The sequence below is a fragment of the Dryobates pubescens genome, chromosome 31, assembly GCF_014839835.1.
Source record: "Dryobates pubescens isolate bDryPub1 chromosome 31, bDryPub1.pri, whole genome shotgun sequence".
Classification (NCBI taxonomy): domain Eukaryota; kingdom Metazoa; phylum Chordata; class Aves; order Piciformes; family Picidae; genus Dryobates; species Dryobates pubescens.
Window position 1 is genome coordinate 1,515,614 of NC_071642.1, and position 27,911 is coordinate 1,543,524.

General features: G+C 61.4%; 3 protein-coding genes across 3 annotated transcripts; 2 read left to right on the forward strand and 1 right to left on the reverse strand.

Annotated features, from left to right (window-relative positions):
* The first annotated feature begins 1,868 nt into the window (after window positions 1–1,868).
* SIRT6 (sirtuin 6) lies at window positions 1,869–6,701 on the forward strand. Its single transcript, XM_054175339.1, has 8 exons — window positions 1,869–2,040; window positions 2,648–2,775; window positions 3,095–3,277; window positions 3,895–3,954; window positions 4,446–4,541; window positions 5,291–5,371; window positions 5,470–5,593; window positions 5,692–6,701. Exons 1-8 carry the CDS (start codon window positions 1,975–1,977, stop codon window positions 6,028–6,030), a joined length of 1,077 nt encoding a protein of 358 aa, XP_054031314.1. The 5' UTR covers window positions 1,869–1,974; the 3' UTR covers window positions 6,031–6,701.
* A 303-nt stretch (window positions 6,702–7,004) lies between these two features.
* On the reverse strand, window positions 7,005–11,545 carry CREB3L3 (cAMP responsive element binding protein 3 like 3). Its single transcript, XM_054175152.1, has 10 exons — window positions 11,512–11,545; window positions 10,104–10,228; window positions 9,608–9,863; window positions 9,068–9,183; window positions 8,495–8,626; window positions 8,291–8,397; window positions 8,100–8,168; window positions 7,887–7,971; window positions 7,466–7,562; window positions 7,005–7,393 (listed from the first exon to the last, which is right to left on the reverse strand). The coding sequence occupies exons 2-10, from the start codon at window positions 10,224–10,226 to the stop codon at window positions 7,041–7,043; spliced, it is 1,338 nt and encodes a 445-aa protein (XP_054031127.1). The 5' UTR covers window positions 10,227–10,228; window positions 11,512–11,545; the 3' UTR covers window positions 7,005–7,040.
* Window positions 11,546–13,364: 1,819 nt separating this feature from the next.
* Window positions 13,365–26,671, forward strand: MAP2K2 (mitogen-activated protein kinase kinase 2). The gene is made up of 11 exons (XM_054175325.1): window positions 13,365–13,523; window positions 15,145–15,355; window positions 17,822–17,968; window positions 18,776–18,853; window positions 19,620–19,671; window positions 19,768–19,892; window positions 22,326–22,539; window positions 23,742–23,806; window positions 24,484–24,545; window positions 25,239–25,284; window positions 26,231–26,671. The coding sequence occupies exons 1-11, from the start codon at window positions 13,438–13,440 to the stop codon at window positions 26,339–26,341; spliced, it is 1,197 nt and encodes a 398-aa protein (XP_054031300.1). The 5' UTR covers window positions 13,365–13,437; the 3' UTR covers window positions 26,342–26,671.
* The last annotated feature ends 1,240 nt before the right edge of the window (window positions 26,672–27,911 follow it).

A 27,911-nucleotide genomic window follows, 5' to 3' on the forward strand; every position in this document is an offset into this window, starting at 1 on the left:
AACCCAAGATGGGAACCCCAAAACGCAAAGTGTCCCCAGACAGCTGTCCTTGAAGCACCCCAGGGCTGCAGGAGCCTCTCTCCCCACTCCCCACTCACAGAAGTGCCCAGGGCAGTGTGGGGAAACTGAGGCACGGAGCACCTTGAGCAGGGCAGACCTGCAGCCTCCCCATGGGGGCCATCAACCTGTGTCCCCAGCAGTGTGTCCCCCGTGCCTGTGTGGTGCCCAGTGCTGCCATGGGCACCGGGGACAGCACCCTCACCCTCTGCCCCCCGTGCAGGACGGTGAGAGCCTGCGGCCCCGTGCCAGCCTGCTGCTGAATAATTGAGCAGTATCAGCATGCTGGTTCCACTGGCTGTAGCAGCTGGAAAGCTGGCAGCCACCCCCAGGAAGGGGACAGGGAGGGGACCTGGGGTCCGCTTCCCTCTCCCTGCTGCTGTCCTTTTTGCCTTTGCTCTGCCCCGCTCCCGGTGATGGCCCTGGGACCCCCCTTGGGGGCACTGGCAGCCAGGGTGGCAATGACAACCTCCAGGGGGCTGCTGCCCCCATGGTGAGCAGCCACCCCATGTCCCAGGGCACATTGCCACGTCCCTGTGACACTGGGGACGTCCTGTGGAAGATTCCCATGTCCTCAAGTTCCTGTGAAGCTTGGGTCACCCCCGGGCAAGTTCCCACGTCTCTGGGAAGCGTGGGTCATGCCAGGGCAGGTCCCTATGTCCCTATGAAGCTTGGGTCACCCCAGGCCAGAGCCCCCATGCCCCCTTGGACATCCTGAGGCATGTCCCCATGGACATCCTGGGAGCAGTCCCCATGTCCCCAAGTCCCTGGGGGTGGCACTCACGTCTGCCTTCTTGAACCTGGCCTTCAGGCTCTTCATGGTGGCTCCAGCCTCAGCCCCGTAGCACCCAGACAGGGCACAGCCACACTCGAGGGTCTCTCTGCCACCAGTATTGGCTCTGCCACCCCCGGCCCTGCTGCTCCCAGGGCCCTGTCCTCGCCTGTCGTGTCCCCACAGCCCTGGCACCTGCAGAGGGGGGGACCCGAGGCGAGGGAGTTGGGTTACAGCCCGGCTGCGGTTACAGCTGGCAGCACTGGGCAGCCGCGGGGGCTGCGAGGGGACGGACCCTGTGTGGGCAGGGGGTGCTGCTTGCACCCCTGAAATGCCCAGGGACAGGGAGGTGAGGGGACATGGCAGAGCATGACCTGGAGAGAGAGCTGGGGTGGGGGGCAGACCCAGTTCCCTCTCCGCAGTGTGGGGCTGCAGGTGGTGTGGGGCATGGCTGGCCCCTGACCAGCTGGCATCCACAGACCTTGCCTGGCACCTCCTGCCCTGGCTGGCAGCCCCCCGCCCTTCCCTGGCACATCCTAACCTTTCCCTGCACCTCTTGCCATTGCTTGTCCTTCCCTGGCACCCGCAGCCCTTCCCTGCCCCCTCATGCCACTGGCTCATATCCCTGCTCTTACCCGTGCCCCTTGCCCTCCCCTGGCACCCTCTGCCCTTGCCTGGCACCGACAGTCCTTCCCCGGCACCCTTTGCCCTTTCCAGCACCCACTGATCTTCCCTGGCGCCCCCTGCCCTTGTCTGCACCCCCTGCCCTTCCCTGGTACCCCCGGCCCCTATGCCATCCCGGGGGGGATGCCGCCGCGCCCCGGCAGGGTGAGGGCAGCCGGCTCTGCCCGAGCCCTCTCTTGCCCGGCACAAAGATGGCGGCTGCGGCGTCCCGCCCCGGCAGGGTGAGGGCAGCTGGCTCCCTCCCAGCCCTTTCTCTCCCGGCACAAAGATGGCGGCTGCGGCGTCCCGCCCCGGCAGGGTGAGGGCAGCTGGCTCCCTCCCAACCCTTTCCTGCCCGGCACAAAGATGGCGGCTCCGGCGTCCCGCCCCGGCCGCGGCCGCCCCGCCCCGCCGCGGCCTCCCCTCGGCTTCCGGCCGCCGGGGGCCGGTAACAATGCGCGGGCCGGCGGCCGGGACCGGCCATGGCGGTGAATTACGCGGCCGGGCTCTCCCCCTACTCAGACAAGGGCAAGTGCGGCCTCCCCGAGGTGAGAGCGGCGCAGGGCCCGGCGGGCGGGGCGGGGGGAGGCGGCGGCGGGGAGCCAGGCACCGGGGAGCCCTTTGTGTGGCCCCGGCTACAGCCCGTGGCTCCTTCATGGACCCCCAGCCCCATGGCTTCCTTTCCTGTCCTTCGAGACCCACCCTCTGGCTCCTTCCATGGCACCCCCATCCGAGTGCCTCCCTCCAGGAGCCTCCAGCCCCGCGGGCTCTCTCCATGGTCCCCCCCAGGCCTATCCTATGGCTCCCTGCATGTTCCCCCCAGCTCCACGGCCCCCTCCACGGCCCCCCAGCACCATGGGCTCTCTCCATGTCACCCCCAGGCCCTGCCCCAGCCTCATGCCTCCCTCCTGGGTGGCCCCTAGGCCTACCCCATAACTCCTTTGCTGCAGGAGGGGTCAGGGACTGGCACAGGCTGCCCAGGGAGGTGGTGGAGTCCCCAGCCCTGGAAGTGTTCAAGAAACTTGTGGCCGTGGCACTTGGGTCCACAGTTTGATGGCCATGGTGGTGCTGGGTTGCTGGTTGGACTGGATGATCTCAGAGGGCTTTCCCAACCTTTCTGATCCTGTGCTCTATCCATGCATCTCTTCTGCTCAGATTTTTGACCCCCCCGAGGAGCTGGAGCGGAAGGTGCAGGAGCTGGCAGACTTGATCAGGAGTTCCTCCAATGTGGTGTTCCACACTGGGGCTGGCATCAGCACTGCCTCAGGGATTCCTGACTTCAGGTAAGGCTGCTGGGCAGGGGCTGGAAGCATGGCAGCTCCTCCCAGGCCAGCTTGAGAAGCTCTGGGCTGTCCTTCCCATTACCCTAGCCAGACCTGCTCCATCCCTCCTGGATCCAGCTGAAAATCCCTTTTCCCACTCATTTGAGGTCAGGTTGTGCCCCACAGAAACCTTGCACGTGCTCTGCTTCCACCCACTGCTGATCCATGACCTTCCTTTAGCAGTGTTTTGGTCATCCCACCCACAGGACCTGTGGTGCCTTTCCATTGCCTTCTTGGAGCCTGCGCTCCCAGTTCTCACTCTCTGTCCCCACTGCTGCAGGGGGCCCAATGGTGTCTGGACAATGGAAGAGAAGGGGCTGTCCCCCAAATTTGACACCACCTTTGAGAATGCCAGGCCCTCCAAGACTCACATGGCACTGCTGGGGCTGCAGAGAGTTGGCATCCTGAAGTTCCTGGTCAGCCAGAACGTGGATGGGCTTCACGTGCGCTCCGGATTCCCACGGTACTGCCTCGGGGTCCCTCCAGCCCTTCCCAGCCTCTGCCACAGGGCTGCTCTGGTCAGCATGGCTTGGAATCTGTCTGGGAGTGGAAACTGGGATGTGCTGGTTTGGAAATGGGTACAGAGAGCATAGAATCACAGAACTGTTACGCTTGGGAGAGACCTTTAAGGTCATCCAGTCCAACCCTTAACCAGGCTCTGCCAGGTCACCACTAAACCATGGCCCTCAGCACCACAAGGAACAAGAACTTCCTCCTTGTTCCACCCTGATCCAATTTCAAACCACTGTCTGTGGTCCTCTCCACCAGACCAGCTGCCTCCCCACAGCAATGGCAGGTCATTGGTGACACCCAGTGCCCCCAGAGCCTGCCTGTGACCAGAGTCTTGCTCTGACACAGCCATAGCTGTCCAGAACATCATCCCCCTGGGTGCTGACCCTGTGCTGGGACACTGTCCCCAGGCCACAGCAGAGGGTCCCTGCCACCCACCATCACCTGGCAAGTCTTATCCAGCAGAGCTGCCAAGTGGGGAAGCCCTTGAGGTGTGGGGTGAGGAGGGGGTTGCCCTCTTGCCCCAGGGTTCTCCATGCTTCCCCAGCTCACCTTTGCTGTCTCCCACAGGGACAAGCTGGCCGAGCTCCATGGGAACATGTTTGTGGAGGAGTGTGTGAAGTGTGGCAAGTATGTGAGGGCCTGGGGGGTGTCAGTGGGAGGGGGCTTCATGGCTGGCCCTGACCCATCTCCATGGCTTTGAAACCTCTCCCAGATGGAGACTCCACCTCTGCCCTGGGCTGCCTGGGCCAGGCCTGGACAGCCCTTTTGGAGAAGAAATTGTTCCTCTTGTCCAGCTTAAACCTCTACTGGGGCAACCTGAGGACATTTCCTCTCCTCCAATCTGTTGTTCCTTGGGAGCAGAGCCCAACCCCCACCTGGCTCCAGCCTCCTGCCAGGGAGCTGCAGAGAGCAATGAGGTCTCCCCTCAGCCTCCTCCTCTCCAGGCTGAACACCCCCAGCTCCCTCAGCTGCTCCTCCCCAGCCCTGTTCTCCAGACCCTTCCCCAGCTTCGTTGCCCTTCTCAGGCCAGGCTCCAGCCTCTCATTGTCCTTGGGGTGAGATTTCAGAGGGGGTGGCAGCTCCCTGGTGCCCGCCCCTGGTGCCACCATCTCTTGCAGGCAGTACGTGCGGGACGCCGTGGTGGGCAGCATGGGGCTGAAGCCCACGGGCAGGCTGTGCAGCGTCACCAAGGCCCGAGGCCTGAGGGCATGCAGGTACTGAGGGCTGCTGGCTCCCAGGGGTGGCTTGGGCTGGCAGGGACCCACTCACCAAGCAGGTGGCTCTGGTGTGCAAGACTGGGCGTTGCAGGGCCGGGCTGGTGATGCTTCTGGCTTGGGCAGAGGCAGAGGAGGTCTGGGAGAGCTCCAGGTGTCCAGCTTGGAAGATCTCCAGAGGTCCACATGTCCAAGGAGCCCCAGTGCCCTGGGGGTGTCTCCTCATGCCAAGAATCTGAGCATGTTCCAGTGCTGGGCAATGTCCTGCTGTGGGATGATGGCTCCAGAGAGCCCTTTCTGCAGCAGGATGCAGCTACTGCTGCCCTGCTGCTGCTGGCCTTTGGCAGGGAAGCTGAGAGAGTCCCCAGCTCTGCAGCTGGAGGTACCCCGAGGTGCTCTGGCACATGCCCCTCCTCCTTCCTCACCAGGCTCAGCCCAGCTGCTGTTCCCATCCAGACTGGCTGCAGAACTTGGGAGCTCTAGGCTGCTCTGCTGGCCCAGCTCTGATGCTGGGGAGGGAAAGGCACATCCCAGCTCAGAACTGGGACAGCAAAAACCAGCTGAGGCTTGAGTGGCACTGCAGCAGCAGCCACCAAATCCCTCGTGCTGGTGAATTCTGTGCCTTGCCTCACCTCCTGGTGTGCTCTCTCTGTGCCTTTGCTGGGCTAGGGAGGGTGGGACAGGATCTGGGTCTCTGTCCCCTCAGCCAGGGCAGCTCTGCTGCCTGTTCCTGCTGTGTGTGTTTGCAGAGGGAAGCTAAGGGACACCATTCTGGACTGGGAGGACGCCCTGCCCGACCGCGACCTGACGCTGGCAGACGAAGCCTGCAGGTACCAGCCCTGGGCTTTTCACCCCACCGAGGCTGCTGCCAGCTGCAAACAGCCACAGCTGCATCTCTGCCCCTGGGTGTTTTGTCTCCTCCCTGCAGGAAAGCTGATCTCTCTGTCACCCTGGGCACCTCCCTGCAGATCAAACCCAGCGGCAACCTGCCGCTGATCACCAAGAAGCGAGGGGGGAAGCTGGTCATAGTCAACCTGCAGGCAACCAAACACGTGAGTGTGGGCATCCCTGCTGGCATCAGCCGGGCCCTGGGGGGGAGCAGCTGTGCCCACAGGCAGCGATTGTCCCCTGACACGGCGCTTGCCCCCAGGACAGGCAGGCTGACCTGCGCATCCACGCCTACGTGGACGACGTCATGACGAAGCTGATGAAGCTGCTGGGGCTGGAGGTGCCGGAGTGGGCAGGGCCGGTGGTGGTGGAACGTGCTGAGCTCATCAGACCTGAGCAGCTCTTCAAATGGGACCCCGGGGCGCAGGGGCTGCTGAAAGAGGAACCCCCCCTCCCCCAGCACAACGGCACGGGGGGGCTGTGCCCTGGCCTCGGGACCGCGCTGGGGGAGCGCCGCGAGAGCCTGAAGCAGGAATGCCCCAGCCCGGACACGGGGCCAGCGGCGGTGAAGAAGATGAAGGTGGAGCCTCTCCTCACCTGACCCAGACTGTTCCCTCTCTCTCTGTGCCACTTTTCCTACCGACTGTTTTTTATGTCCTCAACCATTGTCCTGTTTTTTTATGTGAGTATCAAACACACCTGAGCCGCCCAGGGCCTGGCAAGAGCCTTCTTGGGCATGGCTCAGCTGGATGAAGGATCCCCCACAGGAGATGGCTGTGGGGCCCAGCAGACCCCAGAGGGGCAGAGCCTGGTGCTGGGGCAGTGGTGCTTAGGGGTCAGTGGGGCAGCTGATGCCATCTCAGATGAAGCTGGGGCTGGGTGGTGGTTGGGATGAGCTGATGTGATCTGGCTGGGAGCTGCCTGCAGAGCCCATCCTGGTTGTGATCTGGTGCCATGGGAGAACGTTGCTGGGTGGTGGAGAGGACAGGGACTGGTGCTGGCTGACTCCTGGCTGGGAGCTGTGGGATGGTGCCCCAGTCCCACTGCTCCTCCCTCTGCCTCCTCCTGTGCCTACTGCTCTGGGGCAACCCCAGGCTGGGTCTGGCCCCCTGTCCCAGCTCAGCTCGTGGCAGCTGGGCCCAAGGTGTTCCTGGCCCAAGGGTCCTTGCAAGCTTGTGGCTCTCCCCCTGTCACACCACAGCAGGTGGCTTTTCTCCAAAACACCTTGTATTTCCAGATCAAAATAAAGCTTAAAAAAACCCAAACCAAAACAAAGGAACAAAACCAAACAGTTACAACCTCAAGAGATCAACACCCAACCAGCCCAGGGCTCCTCCACTCCCTTCATCCCCACCCTGAGCGTCCCCACGTCCCTGCTGCAGCTCCTGCTGCAGCCAGCAGGCAGGGGCAGCCCCTTCCCTCCCAGTAAGGCCAACTGGAACTGGTTTCATCTTCAGTTCACAGATAGAAGCAAAGCCAAGGGGGGGTCCAGCATCTCCCTACACCTGGATGCAGACCCTGTGGGGGTCACCCTGAGGACTTGTCCCATAGCGGCTGAGGTGCTGAGCCGCTGAGCCACCCATCGCGTCCCCTGCGGTCCCTGGCGGCTGCTCAAAGCTCCTCGGCCGTCTCCAGCCCTTTGGAACTGCCGCGGGCAGCCTCGGTCCAGGCCAGCGATGCCAGGCCGTGGTGCGGGGCGGTGCTGCCATCCTCTGACGCGGCGCTAGGAGGGTCTCGGTCCGCATGGCTCAGCCCCTCCGAGGCGAGTGGCTGCGTGGTGTTGCGGGGGGAGGCTTTGTCCAGGTGCGGGGCGAACGTGTGGCCGCCGAAGGCTCCGTGCAGGGTCTCGGGGGCTTTGCCCAGGCGCTCCGGCCACCGCGGCTCCGACGGCTTCTCCTCCCTGGCCTGGGGGTGCGTCTGAACCACGCGGGACGCGGCCGCGTTGTGCAGGGACCTGGAGAACACTGAGAGCCAGGGCAGGGTCAGGGCAGCTCCAGCGCCCCCGGCACCCACCCCGGCCCGGCCCCGCTCCTCACCTCGCACGGGTCTGAAGTCGCCGTCTGCCTCGGCCTTGCTGGGGGCGAAGGGGCTGATGGAGGGAAAGACGATGAGGGCAAAGGAGAGCAGCAGGACCTGGGGGCAGAGGGGACGTGTCACTGCCTGCAGTGAAGGAGGGGAACCAGGGTCTGGGACACAGGGACCAGGGAGGGGGATGGGGGCAGAAGCAGGACTGTGACCCTGAGTTCGTACTGACTCATGTGTCCCTGGCAGCATCCATCTCTCCATCCCTCCCTCCCTCACTCCCTTTGTCTATATGTCCATCCCTCCCTCCCTCACTCCCTTTGTCTATATGTCCATCCCTCCCCTCACTCCCTTCTTCCCTCCATCCTTCCATCCCTCCCTCGACACCAGGAGGCTGTGGTGTGGGGCTGGGGAGGGGCTGGGGGCTCCACACACCGCGATGCAGGTTCCCGTCTGTGCTGCCTTGTTGCTTGACTGCACCACCAGAGCCTGGAGCTTCTTCAGCTGCTCCAGGAGGGACCTGGGGACAGCAAGAGTCTGTTGGCACCTCCAGGACCCTCCTGTCCCCTAGGAGGTCTGTATGGGGTGGGGAGAGCCCCAGCACCGTCCCACCCCACTTTGTCCCCACCCTGCCCCAGGAGCACCTACGAGTTCTGCTTCTCCAGGTGCAGGACTTTCCTCTGCAGCTCCTGGTTCTGGGCTGTGCACGCCGACATCCTGGGGGACAGGGAGAAGGAGATGGGACCGGGGGGGGGCTGGCAAGGAGCAGTGTCCCCATCGCCAGCCAACTGGGTGCCCCCAGGCTGCCACCTCCGTGGCTGGGTGGGGGAGGGTCCTACCTGCTCTCCAGCCCATCGATGTATTCCTTCTTCTTCTTGCGGCTCTCCTGAGCCGATTGCTTGTTCCGGATCTTCCGCCGGATCTTCTTCAGCACCCGCTCCTCGTACTGGGGGGGACACGGCGAGGGGGCGTCAGGGCTGGCACCTCCCTGGGGCTGCGACGCCCCCACGCTCCGTGTCCTTCCCAGGCACGGAGGGACCCACCTTGGTGAGGGGCAGCTGCGTGGGCAGGGACACCCCCTCCTTGGCCAGCAGCTTCTTCTCGTCCTCCGTCAGCACCAGCTCCTGGAACTGGCCCTGGCTCTGCCTCAGCAGGGAGCTGGGCACCGGCGGCTGCTGCGGGGCCACAGAGGGGAGATGGCTCTGGGTGCTGGGCTCACCCCATGCCAGCCCCCAGGGACCACGGAGCGGGTATGAGGACGGGATCTTGGTCCGGGATGGGACAGGGTTGGGGCCGTGGTGTGGGGAAGGGTGAGAAGTGTGGAGATGGAAGAGGGAAGGGATCGTGGTCCAGGAAAGGACAAGGCTCGGGACAAGGAGGAACGGGGACAGGAGTAAGGAGGGAAACGTGGCTGCCCAGGGCACTGCTGGAGTCGCCATGCACAGCCCTGGAGACGTGGTGCTGAGGGCCATGGTTTGGTGGTGACCTGGCAGTGCTGGGTTAAGAGATGGACTTAAGAGATCCCTTCCCACCAAAACGATTCTGTGATTCTGTGGTCCAGGAAAGGGACAAGGCTGGGGACAAGGAGGGATGGGGACACAGGGCAGGGGACTCACAGCATCAGAGCCGCCAGAGAGCAGCAGGTCCTTCACGGTGAGGCTGCAGGATGTGGGTGGAGAGACCACGGACAGGTCCTGGCTCTCCTCCAGGAAGAACCCAGGGTGCCACATATCTGGGTGAGAGGATCGCTGTCAGCAGTCCTGTGTCCCTCTGTCCCGTGTCCCCAGAGCAGAGCCCTCACCCTGCCATGTTCCCAGAGCTACTCGAGGTGACCCACTGCCACTCACCAGCATGGTGGGCCTGGATTCTGTCCCCCCAGACTGTCCCTCTGGTCCTGCCCCAGCCCCTCCTGGAACACCCTGCACTGTTCAGCACCCCCAAACCTCCCTTCTCTTCCAGTCTCCCCCAGCAAGGCATCTGCCCAGTTCACCCCAGTTCCCAAGCTCTCCCCAGTCCCTCCAGTCCCCCAGCCCCCCTGTTTCCTCATTATCCCAGAGAGACCCCCAGCTCCTCTGTCCCACTCAGCTCCCCAACATCTCCAGTCCCTCCAGTGCCCCCAGCATGGTCCTTTGCCCAGTTTCTCCCCCATGGCTCACCCAGGTCGATGGAGACCTCAGACTGCTGGACCCCAGCTGCCCCTGGGAGGGGCAGAGCTTGGCAGGGGTTGGTAAAGTGGTACAGGACCTCACTGGGACGCCCATCACAGCTCCTGGGGGAGCTGTCGAGCTGGTCAGAGGGGGGGTCCTCGGAGACCCCACTGTCGCTGGTGGCCGGGGACCAGCTGGGAGAGTCCAGTGCTGAGTCCCTGGGGCCCAGGATGGATGTGATGAAGTCGTCACTGTCCTGGGCAAGCTGTGAGCACAGGGATGCCTGTCACCACGGGGTGCCCATCACCATGGGGTGCCCATCACCACGGGGTGCCCATCACCATGGGGTGCCCATCACCACGGGGTGCCCATCACCACGGGGTGCCCATCACCACGAGCTGCTGCCTTGGGTGGTCTCAGTTCCCAGGCAAGGTGCTGGGATGGGTCCCTCCTGCCAGGCCCAGGGATGGGATGGAGATGTGTCCCCCCAGTGTGGGGGACTCACCCTGTCCTCATGCCAGGTGCTTGATGGTGTCCCCAGCTCCATGCCACGCAGGATCCCATCTTGGCGGTCAAAAAGGAGGTCCAGCAGGTCCAGGCTGTCCAGGCTGCCCACGCTGGAGGCCATGGCTGAGAGGTGGCACAGGCAGGTTGTGAACCCAGACCTCATGACTTCCACCCTCCCTTTAAGCTGCATGACCCCAGAGACCCCCCGGGTCAGGGGGTGGGTATGGGGCTGGTGAGAGGGAGCATGTCTGGGCATGGGCACAGGTGTGGGGGACCAGGTGGAGATGCAGCTGCACGTGTGGGTCCGTGGGGGGTGTGTGGCCATGGTGGCACACGTGTGTGAGCAGCTGTGTCTCTGCACAACCACATGCACATGGCTGTGTGAGCACATCTGGGCACAGCTGGCAAAGCCTGGCTCCCACACAGAGGGAGAGCACAGCCTGTGGTGGCCTCACCACCTCCTTCCAGCAGCTGAAACTCCCAAATCTTCTGCTTTTTTCCCCAAAGAAGAACTGCACAGCCAGGGCTTCCCTGCAGGCACCCAGCCCCACTGTGCCCTCCGAGATCAGGAGCAGGATGAGCACCAGACCTAAGGGCTGGGTCAGCTCTGTGGTCCAGCCCTGTCCTGTGTGTGACCACAGGAAGCTCAGGTTAATCATTTTGGTTGGCAAGCAGAGGGGGAGGAGTCTGCTGCCACCGGCCAGCCCCAAGGAGGGGACCCAGCCCTGTTCCACCACTGCCACCCCAGCACTGTTTGAGACCCCAGACTCAGAGGAAAGCAGTGGGCCAGCTGACCAAGCTGTCCGAGCAGCCAGGGAGCTAACTAACAACCCAACCCAGCAGCTGGCCAAGCACCTGACCAAGTGACCTGCCCTGGCAACGAGCCAGCCAGGAAAGGGATCAAATGGTCAACCTGTGGCCAACTGACCAATGGATTGACTGAGCACAGATCCAACCCACTGACCAACTGACTGACCACTCAGCCATCTGATTGACCAAGCAACCCAACCCCCCAACTACCCTACCCAAACCCCCCAACTACCCAACCACCCAGCTACCCAACCCAACCACTCAACTACCCAACCATGCAACTACCCAAACACACAACTACTCAACCCCCCAGCTACTCAACCCCCCAACTACCCAACCCCCCAACTGCCCAACCCCTCAACTACCCAACCCACACCAGGCTACCACTCAAGCCAACACCCAGCTGTCCTTCTCAACTTATCAAGCACTGATTCCAGTGACTTCCAAGCCATCTTTGGGGCTGTTTGGCATCACCAGGACATTTGGCTGACCAACCCAGGGCAGGGGCTTTACTGCCCCCTGTCCTTCATCCTCAGCCCTTCCAGTGAGCCCTGATTACCCCACGGGACCACCAGACAGAGGGAGCCAGGATGTACCTGTGTGAGATCCAGCTCCCACGGGTCTGTCCTGCCTCTCGGTGCACAGGGGGAGCAGGGCAAGGCACCAAGCCCAGCCACCTCCTCCTCCTCCTCCTCTGTGGTGATGGCCTGACCCAAGTGGCAAAGTTTAAATTCCAACTGCACAGAAATAGTGTCCTGGATTGCAAAACCCCTGAGTGGGGACGGGGCTGGGTGACGGCAGGGGACGGACTCCCCGCGCTCCGTCACTCATTAGCCAAATGTTTTTGTCATCTCCCGTGGAGGGGACAGGAGGGGCCAGGAGCTGGTGAGCGAAGTCCGAGTGCTGAGATCGCCCATGAACCTTCACCCACTTTTGGGGTCAATTTCCTCTCTTCTGTTTCTTTTTTTTTTTCCTCCAGACAAGCTTACTGACATTAATCACAGGTCATAGGTGTCGAGGAGAACAGCTGATTAAGACCTTGGGGTGGACTCTACCAGTTATGGCCTCCTCCACACAACCCTTGGTCCCTTCTGCTCCCTGCAGCCAGGGCTGTCCTGGATGGCCTGAGTGCTGCTGCCTGCTGGCAGGGCTGCCTGCCCCCTCCCCACCCCCCATCCCCAGGGGTGTTTAAAGGAGGCAGAGCTGTGGTGCTGAGGGCCATGGTTTAGCTCCAGCCTTGGTAGAGCTAGAGGATGGTTGGAGTGGGTGAGCTGAAAGGGCTTTTCCAACCAAAATAATTCTGTGATTCTGCTGGGTCCAGTCCTGGGCTCCCCAGTTCAATGGAGACAGAGAACTACTGGAGAGAGCCCAGCAGATGCTATGAAGATGCTGAGGGGCCTGGAGCATCTCTGTGAGGAGCAAAGGCTGAGAGCCCTGGGGCTGAGAGCCTGCAGAAGAGCAGCCCCAGAGGGGATCTGAGCAATGCTTAGCAAGAGCTGAAGGAGCTGTAGGCAGGAAAGAGGCTGGGGCCAGGCTCTTGTCAGTGGTGCCCAGGGACAGGACAAGGAGCAAGGGGCACAAACTAGAACCCAGGAGGTTCCATCAGAATGGGAGGAGAAACTTCTTTGGTGTGATGATGCTGGAGGTCTGGAGCAGGCTGCCCAGAGAGGCTGTGGAGTCTCCTCCTCTGCAGATCTTCCAACACCCCCTGGCCATTGTGCCCCTGGGCAAGCTGCGGTGGGTGCCCTGCTGAAGCAGGGGGATTGGACTGGATGATCTCCAAAGGTCGCTTCCAACCCTCACCACGCTGGGATTCAGAGATTCATTCTCTACATCACCCTGAGCTGATGGTATCACCCAATGCACATCACCCATGTCACCCTCCCCACCAGATCCCGCAGGATCCCTGCGGATCACTTTCACTCAGGGAGGGGACGGGTGAGTAATGCCACGTATGCCCGCAGTGTGACACAGGGACAAGGCTGTGCCCCGTTGTTGCACTCTGACCGGGTGGGGACAAGGATGGCAGCTCCCTGCTTTATGGCCCCGTCTTGGCGATGGGAGCCCCTGGAACCGAGCAAAGGGCACCCCTTCAAAGGGCACCCACCCAAAGGGCACCGACCCATCGCCCTGCCCAGCTCCATGTTCCCCCGGGGGCTGCTAATTGCTCTGCTTCCTTAGGGCCTAGAGTGTCCTAGGGGCAGAACGAGCAGGGACTGGGGGAGACTGCTGCTAACGACCACGGCGCTAACCGGCACCAAGGCCGCCCGCGGCGGCACCCCCAGCACGACCCCGCCCCGGGCCTGGCCCCGCCCACCCCTCCTGGCCCCTCCCCTCAGCGAGCCCTCGCGATGCCTCCACCGCCCCTCCCCTTCGTTCGTCACCGCCCCCCGCCCTTTGGCCCCGCCCCTTACGCGCGTCCCTGCGCCGCGCGGCCGCGCCCCCGGCACGCCCCGCCCCCTCTCCCCCCGGGCGCGCGGCCGCGCCCCCGCTAGGCCCCGCAGGCGCGGCCCGGCCCGGCCATGCCGGCCAAGAGGAAGCCGGTGCTGCCCGCCCTCAACATCGCCCCCAGCGCGGCCGAGGGGCCGAGCCCCGACGGCTCCGCAGAGTGAGTGAGTGGCGGCGGGGACCGCCCGGCCCGAGCCGCGACCGGGGGAGCCGGGCCCGGGGGAGGGGACCCGGCCCGGGGAGAGGGGACCCGGGCCCGTGCTGGGCCCGAGGGGAAACTGCGCCCGAGAGCGTACCGGGCCCAGGTGCGGAACAGCACCCGCGGAGGCGACCGGGCCCCTGCAGGGTACTCGGCCGGGTCGCTGCCGGGCCTGGAGCGGGGTCGGACTTGGGGAGCACCGGGCCGGGAGTGGGAACCGGGCCTGGAGCGGCACAGCCTCTGGAGGGGCTGGGGCAGGGACGTGGGGGCCCCGGGCATGGGGGGGCTGGGACGGGCCTCGGGGGGCAGAGCAGGTGTGGGGAAGCTGGGGCAGGGTGGGCACGGGGGCTGGGGGCCGCAGTCGGCCGGGCATGGGGCGTGGGGTGACTGGGGATGGAGACAGGAACCGGCCTGTGGGAGCTGGGACAGGCTACGGCTGGGGGCCTGGGAGGCATGGGGTGGGGACAGGCCTGGAGAGGGGCAGGACAGGCTGGGGCGAGGATGAGGGTGGGTGAAGGACTGGAGCTTGGTGGGGGCTAGAGGGGCTGGGGCAGGGGTGGAGGCTGCTCTGATCCCCAGGTTTGCTGAGGGGGTGGCAGAGAAGGCCAAGGAGGCTGGGGACAGCTAAGGACTAGAACATGTGGGGATCAGGCCTGGGGACACAGGTTGTGGCTTGGGGGCCAAAGGTTATGGGGCAGTAAGCACAGAATCAGAAAGGCTGGGAGAGATCTGTCAGATAATGAGAGCTGGAAGGGCAGGACCTGTGGAGGGGGTGGCATGAACAGTGCTAGGTGTGGGCAGAGCATTGCATGGGGGTGCTGGCTGGAAGGAGTGGGGTGACACCTACCCAAACCATCGCTGTAGGTGTTGGAGGGGGGGATAGGAGGGTGGGCAGCAAATGGGAGAGAGCAGCTGGTCCCTGGTGGGCAGTGAGAGCTCAGCAGCAGGTGCTGGGGCAGCACAGGCTCCCCTTTGTGCTCTGGGGGGTGTCAGGGAGCAGGGGGCTGCTGGACACCATGGGAAGTCCCTCTCATGTTTCACAGTGAAACCCAAGCTTGGCAGGGGGGTTGGACTCGATGATCTTTTGAGGGCCTTTCTAACCCCTACCATGCTCTGATTCCCATGGAGGGAGAGGCTGCTGCCACTTTAAGGGCTGGAGTTTTTTCCCTTCCTCCTTGGCTGTCCCAAAGCAGCTGACTGCACTGAAGCTCCCCTCCAGAGGGGATGTGCATGCTGGGCAGGTACTGCACCACAGCTCTGTGTGACCCTGCCTGGCAGCCTGAGCCCTGCCCCTCTCCAGAGCTTTGCTCTTTCAGGGGCTGAGCCCCTGTCAGAGGAGGAGTTTCAGTTACTTCCCTCCATGGTGCAGTCCCCATCCCTGGAGGTGTTCAACCAAGGCTTGGATGTGGCACTTGGAGCCAGGGCTTAGTTATCAGGAGGTGTTGGATGACAGGTTGGACCTGATGAGCTCTGAGGTCTTTTCCAACCTGGTTGACTCTTATGATTTCCCCCCCAAAAAACCCCAATCCCTCTTTCTCTGGCACTGCCCTCAGACTCTCCTGACCTCTCCTCCCCTCTCCAGGGCCAACTTGGTGGACCTGCAGAAGAAGCTTGAGGAGCTGGAGCTGGATGAGCAGCAGAAGAAGCGCCTGGAGGCCTTCCTCACGCAGAAAGCCAAAGTGGGAGAGCTGAAGGATGATGACTTTGAGAGGATCTCTGAGCTGGGAGCTGGCAATGGTGGTGTGGTCACCAAAGTGCAGCACAAACCCTCAGGGCTCATTATGGCACGGAAGGTAACTGGGGGCAGGAGGGGCAGGAGGCTGTGGGGCCGTGCTGGGGGCTCCAGCACTCACCCTGGCCTCCCACTGGGTAGCCAGGTTTGGGTTGGGTAGGGCCTTTAAAGGTCACCCAGTCCAAGTCCCCTGCAGTCAGCAGGGACATCTGCAAGCAGGGCAGGTTGCTCAGAGCCCCAAACAACCTGACCTGGAATGGCTCTCACCTCCCTGGACAACCTGGGCCAGGGTCTCACCACCCTCAGGGGAAACAATTTCTTCCATGTATGAGGTCTAAATCTCCCACTTGTTGTTTCAAATCATCAGCCCCTGGCCTGTCCCAGCAGGCCCTGCTCAAAAGTCTGTCCCCAGCTTTCTGCTCAGCCCCTTCAAGCACTGCAAGGCCACCAGAAGGTCTCCCTGGAGCCTTCTCATCTCCAGACTGAACCCCAACTCTCTCAGCAGAGGGCTTCCAGCCCTGCCAGCGTTGCTGTGGCCTCCTCTGGCCCTGCTCCAGCAGGTCTGCTGTGCTGTTTTCTTGTGCTCATCTCAGAGCTGCTCTGCCTGTCTCTGGGTCCTCCCCTGGGTGAGGCTGTGCTCTCTGTGACTCCTCCCTGGGGGCTGGAGGGCTTTTTTCCAGTGAAGCTGGTTGTGATGAACTCAGTTGAACTGGGTAGAAGCAGTAGGAAGCAGATCTCTGCAGAGTCCTGGGCTGTGGCTAACAAGGACTGGAAATGGCAGGTGCAGGAGTGGCTTTGGTGCATGTTCCTTGCCACCCTCTTAACCAATCCCCAAGGCAGTCCCAGGGGGCCAGGAGGGTGGCTCCTCTCAGCTGTGTTTCTGGGCCACATGGCATCACAGAATCAGTTTGGCTGGAAAAGATCTGTGAGATCACCCAGCCCAGCATTGCCTAGCTGCCAGGGCTGGTACTCAACCATGTCCCCCAGCACCTCTTCTGCTCTAGGCCCCCAGCAGATGCTGCATCTGCCTGTTGGAAGAGAGCTCTCAGTGCTCAGAGAGCAGCACAGCTGCTCAGCTGTGGGAGTGCTTCCAAGTCTCTGCTCTCACCTTCTCTTGGGATGCTTCTGTGGGTCTCCAGGAGCAACTCCACTGCCCTGGGTGGCTTCACTCAGAGGGAAGAGAGCTTCCCTTGCAGACTGTGTTGCTTTCCAGCACTCAGGGCTTCCTCTCTTAGAATCACAGAATGGGTTGGGCTGGAAGGGACCTTCAAGATCAGCCAGTTCCAACCCCCTGCCCTGGGCAGGGAGCTCTTGGAGCCTTCCAGGGTGTTGGCTGTCACTGGGTGGTTGTGAGGTTGTGAGGGCTGCTGCCCTCTGCCCTGCAGAGCCCTGTGGGAAGGACAAACACCCCTGGGGCTGGGCTGTCCTAGAGCTTATGGCAAGAGCAGCTCTCTCTTCTGCCCTGCCATTTATCTTCTGCCCTCTGGCTGCTTGTGAAGAGCCTCTGGGGAGCCCAGGGAGTGAAGCTGCAGCTGCTCCCTCACCTGCACAACCTCCATGGCTTTGTTTTACTTTCTGTGGTTTCCTTGCTACCTGAGCCCCTCCTCTGCCAGCACCTCCCACACCTTGGGAAGATGTTCCCAGCTGCTGAGTCAGATCTGCAGCAAACTCCTGACCTGTCTTTCTGCCCTGTCCTGTGTGATCTCCACGTGGCCAGCAGCTGCTTGGTCACTGACAGCCTGCTCAGGGCTCTGCCTCTCCCATTACCCTTCACATTTATCTGCAAGTGGTAAAAAGGCTGTGCCAGAAGAGAGCTTCCCTTGGAGACTGTGTTGCTTTCCAGCACTCAGGGCTTCCTCTCTCAGAATCACAGAATGGGTTGGGCTGGAAGGGACCTTCAAGATCAGCCAGTTCCAACCCCCTGCCATGGACACCTCCCACCAGCTCAGGTTGCTCAAGGCCTCATGCAGCCTGCCCTTGAACACCTCCAGGCAGGAGGCAGCCACAGCCTCCCTGGGCAGCCTGTGCCAGTGTCTCCCCACCCTCACTGGAAAGAATTTCTTCCTAATGTCTCATTTAAATCCAGCCTCTTCCACTCTGAAGCCATTTTCCCTCATCCTGTCACTCCTGACATCCTCTCCAGGCCTCCCCAGCCCTCCTCTATCCCCTCTCAGGTACTGGAAGGCTGCCCTAAGCTTTCCTTGGAGCCTTCCCTTCTCCAGGCTGAACAGCCCCAACTCTCTCAGCCTGGCCTTGCAGCAGAAGGCTTCCAGCCCTCCCAGCATTGCTGTGGCCTCCTCTGGCCCTGCTCCAGCAGGTCCCTGGCTGGGCTGGGGCTGGGCTGGAGCTCATGGTTCCAGCTCCTGTTGACCTTCTCCCAAGTCCTCCTCCTCAGCACTGCTCTCTATCTGTTCTCTGCCCAGCCTGGATCTGTGCTGGGCATTGCTCTGGAAGCCTTCCATGCTTCCTGTCCTTTCCCCCCAGGTGTTTAAAGCTTGGCTGTTTGGTTTTCTCCCTTTCTTGGCAGCTGATTCACTTGGAAATCAAACCAGCCATCCGGAACCAGATCATCCGGGAGCTGCAGGTGCTGCACGAGTGCAATTCCCCCTACATTGTGGGCTTCTATGGAGCCTTCTACAGTGATGGAGAGATCTCCATTTGCATGGAGCACATGGTGAGTCCCCTCCTCCCTCTGCAAGCTCCATCACGTCCCCCTGAGACTTGAAGCTGGGGCTGAAGCTTGCTGCGGGGTGCTGCAGCCACCGTGGCTCCACACTGGCTGCAGCGAGGCTGCTGCGCTCCTGGTGGGAGCCACAAGGCTGCTGTGAAGGCTGCAGGATGCCACAGGACAGACTTTTTGGGAAGTGGCAGCAGAGGTTTGGGGGTTGGTCAAACAGAAATGTTGCAAGCCCAGGAAGTCTCCAGAGCTGGCTGTGGAGCAGGGCCTGCGTTGTCTGTTGTCGACCAGAGCGTTGTCACTGCTCTGCATCAGCTCTGACTGCATCAGCTGGGCCTTCACCACTGGTGGAAAGGAAGCTAAGAACAAGTAGCCAGAAGCAGAGCTGATAGAAGATAGCAGGGGAATAATTTCCAGTGAGAAGCTTCAGCTCAGATCAGCAGATACCAATTTCTTCTTGAGCTGTACAAGGAGTTTGCTCAGCACTGAGTCACTGCAGGTAGCTGAGCTCTGTGCTGCTCACAGAACGCTCAGGTTGGGAGGGAGCCTCATAGCTCATCTTGTCCAACCCCCCCTGCAGTCAGCAGGGACATCTCCAGCTGGATCAGGATGCCCAGGGCTCCATCAAGTTTGGCCTTGAATGCCTCCAGGGCTGGGGCCTCAACCACGTCTCTGGGAAACCAGTTCCAGTGTCTCACCACCCACACTGGGAAGAGCTTTCTCCTGGAGTCCAACCTCGTCCTCCCTGCTCTGTTTCCCTGCTGGCCATCAGCAAGGTGGTCACTTGGCTGTTGTTTGGTTTAGGATGGTGGCTCTCTGGATCAGGTGTTGAAAGAAGCCAAAAGGATTCCTGAGGAGATCCTGGGGAAGGTCAGCATAGCGGTGAGTTGTGGCAGCTCCCAGCCAGGCTTTGCTGGCTGTGGTCTGGGAAGCAGCTGTGTGGCCTTGGGAAGCTTCTTCATTCCCCACATGCCCTTTCCTCTCCTGAGCTGGGGCAAGAGGCAGTGCTGTGTGCCAGAGGGGAGGGGGAACACAGAACCATTTGGGTTAGGAAAGACCTCTCAGATGAGCCAGTCCAGCTGCTCCCTAGCTCCACCAAGGCTGGGGCTGAACCATGGCCCTCAGCACCACAGCTCTGCAGCTTTTCACCACCCCCAGGGATGGGGATTCAGCCACCTCCCTGGGCAGCCTGTGCCAGGCTTTGAGAACCCTTTCAGTGAAGAAGTTTCTTCTGGTGTCCTACCTAAACCTCTCCTGGGGCAGCTTGAGGCTGTTTTGTCTCAACCTATCACTTGCTGCTAGGGAGCAGAGTCCAACCCCCACCTGGCTCCAACCTCCTTCCTGGGAGCTGTGGAGAGCCAGAGGAATATATTCCAAAGCTGTCCATAGCTCCCAGCCTTTGTGGTGCACTGGCTGGTGGTGACTTCTCCTGGGGTAGACTGAGGAGCAGCTTTTTCAGGCAGCAGCCCCCAGATCTGTGACTGACTTGGTGATAAACTGCAGCCCCTGAAGCATGTGGAGGCCACAGATGGATTCCCTCAGCAAGCTGCAGCCTGGCAGCACCCCGAGTTTGTGCAGTGTGCCCTGCTGAAGGGGAAGCACTTCCCTGCCCAGCTCTGATCTCATCCTGCCTTTGGTTTCCCCCTAGGTTCTGAGAGGCTTGGCATATCTGAGAGAGAAGCACCAAATCATGCACAGAGGTGAGAGGAGGAACCTAAAAATAGCTGCCTGCAGCAGCAGAGCCCTGTGCTTCACCCAGAGCCGTGCTTGATGCTCTTCTCCCTTGCTGTTGGCAGATGTGAAGCCCTCCAACATCCTGGTGAACTCCCGGGGGGAGATCAAGCTCTGTGACTTTGGGGTCAGTGGGCAGCTCATTGACTCCATGGCAAACTCCTTCGTGGGCACTCGGTCCTACATGTCTGTAAGTTGCCTTCACCTTCTGCCTGGCTCTCCTCTGCAGCTTGGCCTCCTCTCTGCTCCTCCAGGGTCAGTGTCTGGTGCCTGACCTGTGGTGCTGCTGGGTGTTGCCCTCCTCCTCAAATCCCCCCCCACCCCGTTCCTGGCTCACCCAGGGGTGAGCTCAGTGCTCCAAGCACTGTGCAGTGCCAGAGAAGCAGACAGCTCCATGTCCTCCTGAGGAGCTGGGGAGCTGTCAGCTCCAGCCTGTGCTCAGCTGGCAGTGGTGCAGGTGGCAGTGCAGAGACTTGCAGGGAAAGATGTTGTGGATCCTGCAAAGAGTTCCATGGTTTGTTTTGGTGACAATTTGTGGGCTCAGAAACACAGAGCCACAGAACTGTCAGGGTTGGAAGGGACCTCAGGGCTCAGCCAGTCCCAACCCCCTGCCATGGGCAGGGACACCTCACACCACAGCAGGCTGCTCACAGCCACCTCCAGCCTGGCTGCAAACACCTCCAGGGATGAGGCTTCCACCACCTCCCTGGGCAACCTGTGCCAGGCTCTCACTTCCTGTCCATGAAACTGAGTGTGGAGGGGACACAGGCACAGAATGCATTGGGTTAGAAGGGACCCTCCAAGGTCATCTTGTCCAACCCCCCTGCAGGCAGCAGGGACACCTCCAGCCAGAGCAGGCTGCCAAGGCCACATCAAGTTTGGCCTTGAATGTCTCCAGGGATGGAACCTCAACCACCTCCCTGGGCAACCTGTGCCAGTATCTCCCCAGCCTCACTGTGCAGAGCTTCTTCCTGATGTCCAACCCAGATCTGCCCTGCTCCAGTTCCAAACCATTGCCCCTGGTCCTGTTAGTAGAAGCCCTTCTGCACAGTCCCTCTCCAGCCTTCCTGTGGGTGCCCTGCAGATGCTGGTGCACCTCCTGCGTTGCTCTGGCTGACAGAAACCAGTTCAGTGGAGGCTAATGGGAACTGAAAGCCAAGCTGGAGCCAGCCAACATGAGTCACCTGCAGGAGGAGCTGATTCTGCCTCTGCTTTAAAGGAGGCTCCTCACCAGCCTTGGCTCAGCTGCAGATAATGTGCTGCCCATGACCAGAAAGTTGCCTCCTGGCTGGCTGCATGTCCCCAGCTCCCTGCCTTGGGGGTGGGTGGGGGTCTTGTGCTCACTGCCTGTGTGGCTGGGGCCAGGCAGTAGGTTGTCAGAGCCCAGGTCTGGGCTGAGCTGCTCTCATATTTTGGGAATGGTTATCCAAGCACAGTTATAGTTAGACAGGGGCTATTTAAAAGTGGCAGCTCCTGTGTGCCCAGCCCCTCTCCCTGCAGCTGCCAGTGAGGATGACTTGCATGGGGGGGGGTTATTTTTAATTTTTCTTTCGATGCTAAGAGCCTGCAGAAGGTTTGGGTTTGGGTTTGTTTTCTCTCTGCTCCTCAGTGTTCCTCTGGGGGATGAACAGCAGTGAGCAGGGAGGGGGGGAGGAAAAAAACCACCCAACTAATAAATTGTTAATAACTGGAGCTCGTTAGATCTGAGCACAGAGAGAGCCCTGCTGGCTGCCCTGAGTGCTGCCCAGCTGTAGCTGTTGGCTCAGCTGCATCCCAGTGCCTCCTGTGTGCTCAGGAGCTTCCTGCTGCATCCCTTGGGGGCATGGAGTGGAGCTCGTGGAGGCAGATTGAGGCTGGAGGTGAGGAAGAAATTCTTGAGAGTGAGGGTGGGGAGGCTCTGGCACAGGCTGCCCAGGGAGGCTGTGGCTGCCTCCTGCCTGGAGGTGCTCAAGGCCAGGCTGGGTGAGGCCTGGAGCAAGCTGTGCTGGTGGAGGTGTCCCTGCCCATGGCAGGGGGTTGGAGCTGGATGATCTTGAAGGTCCCTCCCAACCCAACCTGTTCTATGAATCTGTGACCACCCTGGGACAGTCTTTTCCCTGGAGGAGTGGAGAGCTGAGCAGGAGAGGCTGGCAGGATACTGAGTCTCATCTGTTTGATTTCCCTCTGTGATACTTACTGCAGAATCCCAGCAGGGAGGGGCTGGAAGGGACCTCTGGAGCTCACCCAGTCCAACCCCCCTGCTCCAGCAGGGCACCCACAGCAGCTTGCCCAGGGGCACAATGCCCAGGGGGGGTTGGAAGCTCTGCAGAGAAGGAGACTCCACAACCTCTCTGGGCAGCCTGCTGCAGGCCTCCAGCAGCCTCACACCAAAGGAGTTTCTCCTCCTGTTCAGATGGAACCTCCTGGGTGCCAGTTTGTGCCTCTTGTGCTGTCTCTGGGCACCACTGAGCAGAGCCTGGCCCCAGCCTCTTGCCCCCCAGCCTTTATCTCCTGCTGAGCATTGCTCAGCTCCCCTCTGGGGCTGCTCTGCTCCAGGCTCTCAGCCTTTGCTCCCCCAGAGCCGCCCCAGGCCGCGGGGCAGCCGCTGCTGACCTCCCCCCGCGCCTCTGCTCTTCCCTTCCAGCCCGAGCGGTTGCAGGGCACCCACTACTCGGTGCAGTCGGACATCTGGAGCATGGGGCTGTCCCTGGTGGAGCTGTCAATCGGAAGGTATCCAATCCCCCCGCCAGACTCCAAGGAACTGGAAGCAATATTTGGCCGTCCTGTGGTGGACGGGGCCGAGGGAGAGCCTCACAGCATCTCGCCGCGGGCCAGGCCCCCAGGCCGCCCCATCAGCGGTAGGGGCTGTACGCGGTGCACACGAGGCACGGAGCTGGGGGAGAAGGGGCTGGGGGCTTCTCTTTGCTGTGCCTGGGGGAGCCCAAGGCTGCCTTTGGACCAGCTTGTGGCGGGGAGCTGAGCGCTGCCGGGCAGGCCCTCCTCTGCGGGGCGCCCCGGTGCCGCCTCTGAGGGGAGCACCTTGGTGCCTCCTCTGCAGGGCATCTTGGTGCCTCCTCTGCAGGGCATCTTGGTGCCTTCTCTGCAGGGTACCTCATGCCACCTCTGTGGGGCACCTTGGTGCCATCTGTGCAGGGCACCTTGGTGCCTCCTCTGCAGGGCATCTTGGTGCCTTCTCTGCAGGGTACCTCATGCCACCTCTGTGGGACACCTTGGTGCCATCTGTGCAGGGCACCTCACACCACCTCTGTGGAGTGCCTTGGTGCCATCTCTGCAGGGCACCTTGGTGCCATCTTGATGCTTCCACAAATCCACTCTGCCATGGAGCAGTGCAGCTCCTGGGGTGTGCAGCTCCTGGGGTGTGCAGCTCCTGGGGTGTGCAGACAGCAGCCTGGGCCTGCCCAGGGAGGTGGAGCTTGCTCTCAGGATGCTGTGAGGGAACGGTGTTGCCAGCTGGGCTCTCCTAGGGCTGTGAGGAGCTCAGCTGATGTGGTTTCATCAGACCCTGCTGTGGCCCACCAGAAGGATCAAGCCACACAGCAGTGCACCTGGTGCTGGGGACCGTGCAGGCTGTGGCCCCCTTGGAGGACAAGCTTTGAGGGACTCTCTCAAGCCCTTTTGCTCCTCAGGCTTTGTCTGTGCTGCCAACAGGTTTCTTTCAAACTGTTTGGGGAGGGCTTTGCTGGGAGCTCTGCTGGGAGCACCAAACCAGCATGGGGCTTTGAAGGAGGCTCTGCTTGAGCCATTTGCTTGGAAGCAGAAGGCTCTGGAAGTGCTGCCAGCCTGCCACAGCAGATGGTCTGGTACTCTCCAAATGCTCCAAGCTAGGGAAGGAGTCTGGCCCCTGGGCACAGTGAAATTTCAGGATGTCTTCTGCCTTTCTCTGGTACCTTTATTTTTAACCACAAAGCAGTTCCCAAGTGGGTTGCCTCTGCCTCTCCCAGCCAGAGCCCCACAGCTCTGGTGCTGTGCACACCAGGTGAAGCCCCTGGCTGTCCCTGCACAGCCTCTCACTGCTGGTCTTGTGCTCTTCCCCACACAGGTCATGGGATGGACAGCAGGCCTGCCATGGCCATCTTTGAACTGCTGGATTATATAGTGAATGAGGTGGGTGAAGCATGGAGTGGGTTGGGTTGGGACCTTCAGGATCATCCAGCTCCAACCCCCTGCCACGGGCAGGGACACCTCCCACCAGCACAGGTTGCTCAAGGCCTCATCCAGCCTGGCCTTGAACATTTTAAGGGGTGAGATGTCCACAACTCTGAGCAATCCATTCCAGTGCCCCCCACCCTCCCTGGCAAGAATTTCTTCCTCCAGTCTCAGTCTGTCCTCCTCCAGCTCCAAGCCATTGTCCCTCGTCCTGGCACTCCCAGCCCTTGTCAAAAGCCCCTGCCCAGCTCTCCTGGAGCCCCTTCAGGTCCTGGAAGGCTGCTCCAAGGTCTCCCTGGAACCTTCTCTTCTCCAGGCTGAGCAGCCCCAGTTGTCATTTCTGGAGTGGCTTTGTCCACCTCAGGCATTGCCAGGGGTGGGATTTGCAGGAGTAGATCCAGAGCTGCCATGCTGCAGTTTGGGTTTCCCAGCCCTGGCAGTGATTCAGCATCGTGCAGGGGCAGCAGTCTGCTGCCAGCCAGGGTAAGAAATGGCAGAGAGCAGGTCCCTGGTGGTGGGAGGGCAGTGAGGAGGAGGAGAGCTGCAGAGCACAGCTTTTCCACAGCTCAGCAGAGACTGGAGCTGACAGCTCCCTGAGCCAGCCATGCACAAAACCTTTCTCCTTCTCTCTGCAGCCTCCTCCCAAGCTGCCCAACGGAGTTTTCACACAAGATTTCCAGGAGTTTGTAAATAAATGGTAAGGATTTCATCCTGGGGCTGGAGGGGGAGGCCTGGATGTCCTCCTCCCTGATTGCTCTGCAGGCTTCTGCTCCTGCCAGAACATTCAGTGGAAGGCAGCATCCTCCCTGCTCCGTCTGATCTCTCCCTGGCTGCAGTGTGAGCCCACAGGGAGCTCCTGCCTGGGGAAGGGTTGGAATAAAAGTGGTTTATTTGTGGTGATACTTAGCAATGTCCCAGCACCTCCTGAATCTGAGCCTGGCACAGGGCATGGTGGAGCAGATTGCTGGGGCTGAGTCACCCCCAGCCTGGCTGGCACCAGGCACATGCCAGCGACTCCCAGGCCTTCTGATGTGGTGGTGGGACACACACACACACAACCCCCCTCTGAAGGTGCTTGCACAGCTCCTGGTAAGTCACAGAGGTTGGATGTGACACAAATCACTCAGCCCTGGAAGTGCTGGGCCCTGCTCTCCATCTGCAGGGTGTGGTTCATCTGCACCATCCAGAAGAGATCCTGCAGCTCTCCCTGGGAGCTGGGCCGGGGGAGGTGTCTCCTGCTGGAGCCATTTCCACTCTGCTGCTGTGCTTCTGGGGGAAGCAGCCAGGAGGCCACCGGTGGAAGCTGGAGACCTCTCCAGCCCTGCTAACCAACCTGCCACAAGAGAGGTCTCAGTGTTGGTTTTGCTTCTCCTTCTCCTTCTCGTTGCAGCTTAATTAAGAACCCAGCAGAGCGAGCAGACCTGAAGATGCTGATGGTAAGTGGGGAGAGCAATGTTCTCCACTGGGATGGCAGCAGAGCTGCAAAGTGCTGCCCTGACCCTCTCAGGCCTCTCCTGCTGGGAACTCCCAGGCTGAGCTTGAGAGGAGCCACAGAGAGCCTGGGAGAGGGAGTGACTCACCTTGGGTTCAAAGGCAGTGATGGTATCTGGGCTGTGTGGAGCCAGGGATGGGAACCACCCTGCTCTTCCGTGTCTGCAGAGCTGCCTGGCACAAACCTTTGCCTGCTGAGCAGATGAATATGGATACATGGGACCAAAAGGGCCCAGAAATGTGAGCTGCCAGCCCAGCCCCAGCCTGCCCTGGGCTGATCCCCAGCAGTGTGGGCAGCAGGGGCAGAGAGGGGATTCTGCCCCTCTGCTGAGACCCTCCCTGCAGTGTTGGGGCAGCTCTGGAGCCCTCATCACAGACAGGGACCTGCTGGAGTGGGGCCAGGGGAGGCCACAGCAGTGCTGTCAGGGCTGGAAGCCCTCTGCTGTGAAGCCAGGCTGAGAGAGTTGGGCTTGGTCAGCCTGGAGGAGAGAAGGCTCCGGGGAGACCTTCTGGTGGCCTTTCAGTGCTTAAAGGGAGCTGCAGGAGAGCTGGGGAGGGACTTTATCAGGGACTGCAGCAACAGGACGAGGGGGGATGGTTTGAAACCGAAAGGGGAGATGTAGATTAGATACTAGGAGGAAACTCTTCACTCTGAGGGTGCTGAGACCCTGTCCCGGGCTGCCCAGAGAGCTGGGAGCTGTCCCATCTCTGGAACCATTCCCTGCAGAGCTTCCAACCCCACCTGGCCTTGGTGACCCTGGGCAAGCTGCTGTGCTTTTAGCAGGGTTGGATCGATCTTCAGAGCTCCCTTCCAAGCCCTCCCCCGCCCCTCCCCCCCCGTTCTACGACCGTGTGGTGCTGCCGCTCAGCCTGCTGCCCCTTCCCTTGCAGAGTCACACCTTCATCAAGCGCTCCGAGGTGGAGGAGGTGGATTTCGCCGGCTGGCTGTGCCGAACGCTGCGGCTGCACCAGCCCAGCACCCCCACCCGCGCCGCCGTCTGAGCGCCGGGCCGCCGCCGCCTGGTGTCAGCACCTCCGCCGCTGTCACCGCTTCCTCCCCTCCCGTGGGTGACAGAGCTGTGTCCTCCTCCCCCTCCCCCTCCTTCCTTCTCCTGCCCATCCCCTCCCAACCCCTCCCCTCCCCCCAGCTCGCCTCGCAAAGCAGCGTCCCCCCCCCGGCAGCGGCTTCTGTCGGCCCAGCCCCAGCCGGACCGGGCTGAGGTTCTTCGGAGGGGTTGGGGAGGGGGTTCCGGGGCCTCTGCTGCAGCTCGGGAGCTCCTCTGACACTTGGGAACTGTGGTGCTGCTTCTGTTCACTTCTCTCTCTCTTTTTTTTTTTTTATTTTCTTGGGTTTGGTTTGGTTTGGTTTGGTTTGGTTCTTCTTTGAGGGAGGGGCCGGGGGGGGTCTGGTTGGGGGTTTTGGTTTGGTTTTGCTGGAGTCGGGGGTTTTGTTATTATTATTATTATGGGGTTTGTTTCTTTTTGTTGTTGTTTTGGGTTGGGTTTTTGGGGGGGGAGGGGTTGGGGTTTTGTTTGTTTTGTTTTGAAATGTGTTCACTTGGGTTTAAAGAAGAAAAACAACAACAACAAAACAAAGCCAACGAACGGCAGAGAGCTAAAGTGCTGCTTGTGTGCACGCTGGGCAGGTGTGGCTGAGGGGCCCCCAGGGGCTGCACAGCTCACACTTCACCTCCCCCCTTGCTTGTCATGTGGCCCTCCCCCACCACCACCCCCGGGGTCAGCAATGGACAAACCCCATCGAGGGGGGCCCAGAAATGTTCCCCCCTCCCCCCCCGGGCTGGGTTGGGGGCGAGGTGAGTGCCCTGCCAGGGCAGGCAGCTCTGGGGGGTGGTTTCCTGGCTGAGCTGGAGAGGAGCAGGGCACTGAGCTGCCTCCTGGGCTGGAGGAGAGCAGAGATCTGGGGGTGCTTGGGGTTGGTTTTTCAAAGGCTCTGTGTGTGGGGAGGGATCTGGCTGGGCTGAGCCTGGGCCAGGCTCTGCTGGCAGCAGGAGGGAGCTGGGTGGGAGCTGTGGGGTGGGTGTGTGAGTTCCGCCCCCCCCACCCCGGGACTGTGGCTCCCTATGAGCTGTGACTGGCACCTTTGGGTGCTGAGGAGAGGGCAGAGCATGAGCTCCCCTCCTCTGAGCTCCTGGCAGAGCTGATTGCCCACCAGGGACCAGCGTGGCAAGGGCAGAGCCAGGCTGGCCCAAGAGTGAGGTCTCCCTTCTTGACCTACAGGGGCTGGGGAGGGCTGAGACCCCTCCAGGCTTTGGGGCTTTCCCCTCTCCTGCTGCCTCTTGCCCACCCTTCAAGTGGCCTTGGCCATCAGGGCTGTAGCAGAGCCCTCAGCTGCTCCTTCCCCAAGCCCCTGACTCCCCTTGCTCAGGAGGTGCAGGGTGCCCAGGCTGAGCACTGCAGGGAGGGGATGAACCCCCCCTGGCCAGATCTGCCCTGTCCCAACCTTTATAAAGGCCCCCTGGGGCTGGCCATGGCTGGAGGTCCCTCCCTGTGCTGGTGGAGCTGCCAGCTCCAGCCCAGCAGCACTGTGGGGATGGCAGCTCCCTGCTGGGCC

Excerpts from the sequence above, each read along its gene's own strand:
- SIRT6 (XM_054175339.1), top strand. The coding sequence starts at position 1,975 with ATGGCGGTGAATTACGCGGCCGGGCTCTCCCCCTACTCAGACAAGGGC. Across the intron at positions 2,776-3,094 it reads TCAGGGATTCCTGACTTCAG|GGGGCCCAATGGTGTCTGGA; the intron begins GTAAGGCTGCTG and ends CCACTGCTGCAG. Across the intron at positions 4,542-5,290 it reads CGAGGCCTGAGGGCATGCAG|AGGGAAGCTAAGGGACACCA; the intron begins GTACTGAGGGCT and ends GTGTGTTTGCAG.
- CREB3L3 (XM_054175152.1), bottom strand. The coding sequence starts at position 10,226 with ATGGCCTCCAGCGTGGGCAGCCTGGACAGCCTGGACCTGCTGGACCTC. Across the intron at positions 9,184-9,607 it reads TGAGGTCTCCATCGACCTGG|ATATGTGGCACCCTGGGTTC; the intron begins GTGAGCCATGGG and ends CCTCTCACCCAG. Across the intron at positions 8,398-8,494 it reads CGCAGCTGCCCCTCACCAAG|TACGAGGAGCGGGTGCTGAA; the intron begins GTGGGTCCCTCC and ends TGTCCCCCCCAG.
- MAP2K2 (XM_054175325.1), top strand. The coding sequence starts at position 13,438 with ATGCCGGCCAAGAGGAAGCCGGTGCTGCCCGCCCTCAACATCGCCCCC. Across the intron at positions 19,893-22,325 it reads GCACTCGGTCCTACATGTCT|CCCGAGCGGTTGCAGGGCAC; the intron begins GTAAGTTGCCTT and ends CTTCCCTTCCAG. Across the intron at positions 25,285-26,230 it reads CAGACCTGAAGATGCTGATG|AGTCACACCTTCATCAAGCG; the intron begins GTAAGTGGGGAG and ends CTTCCCTTGCAG.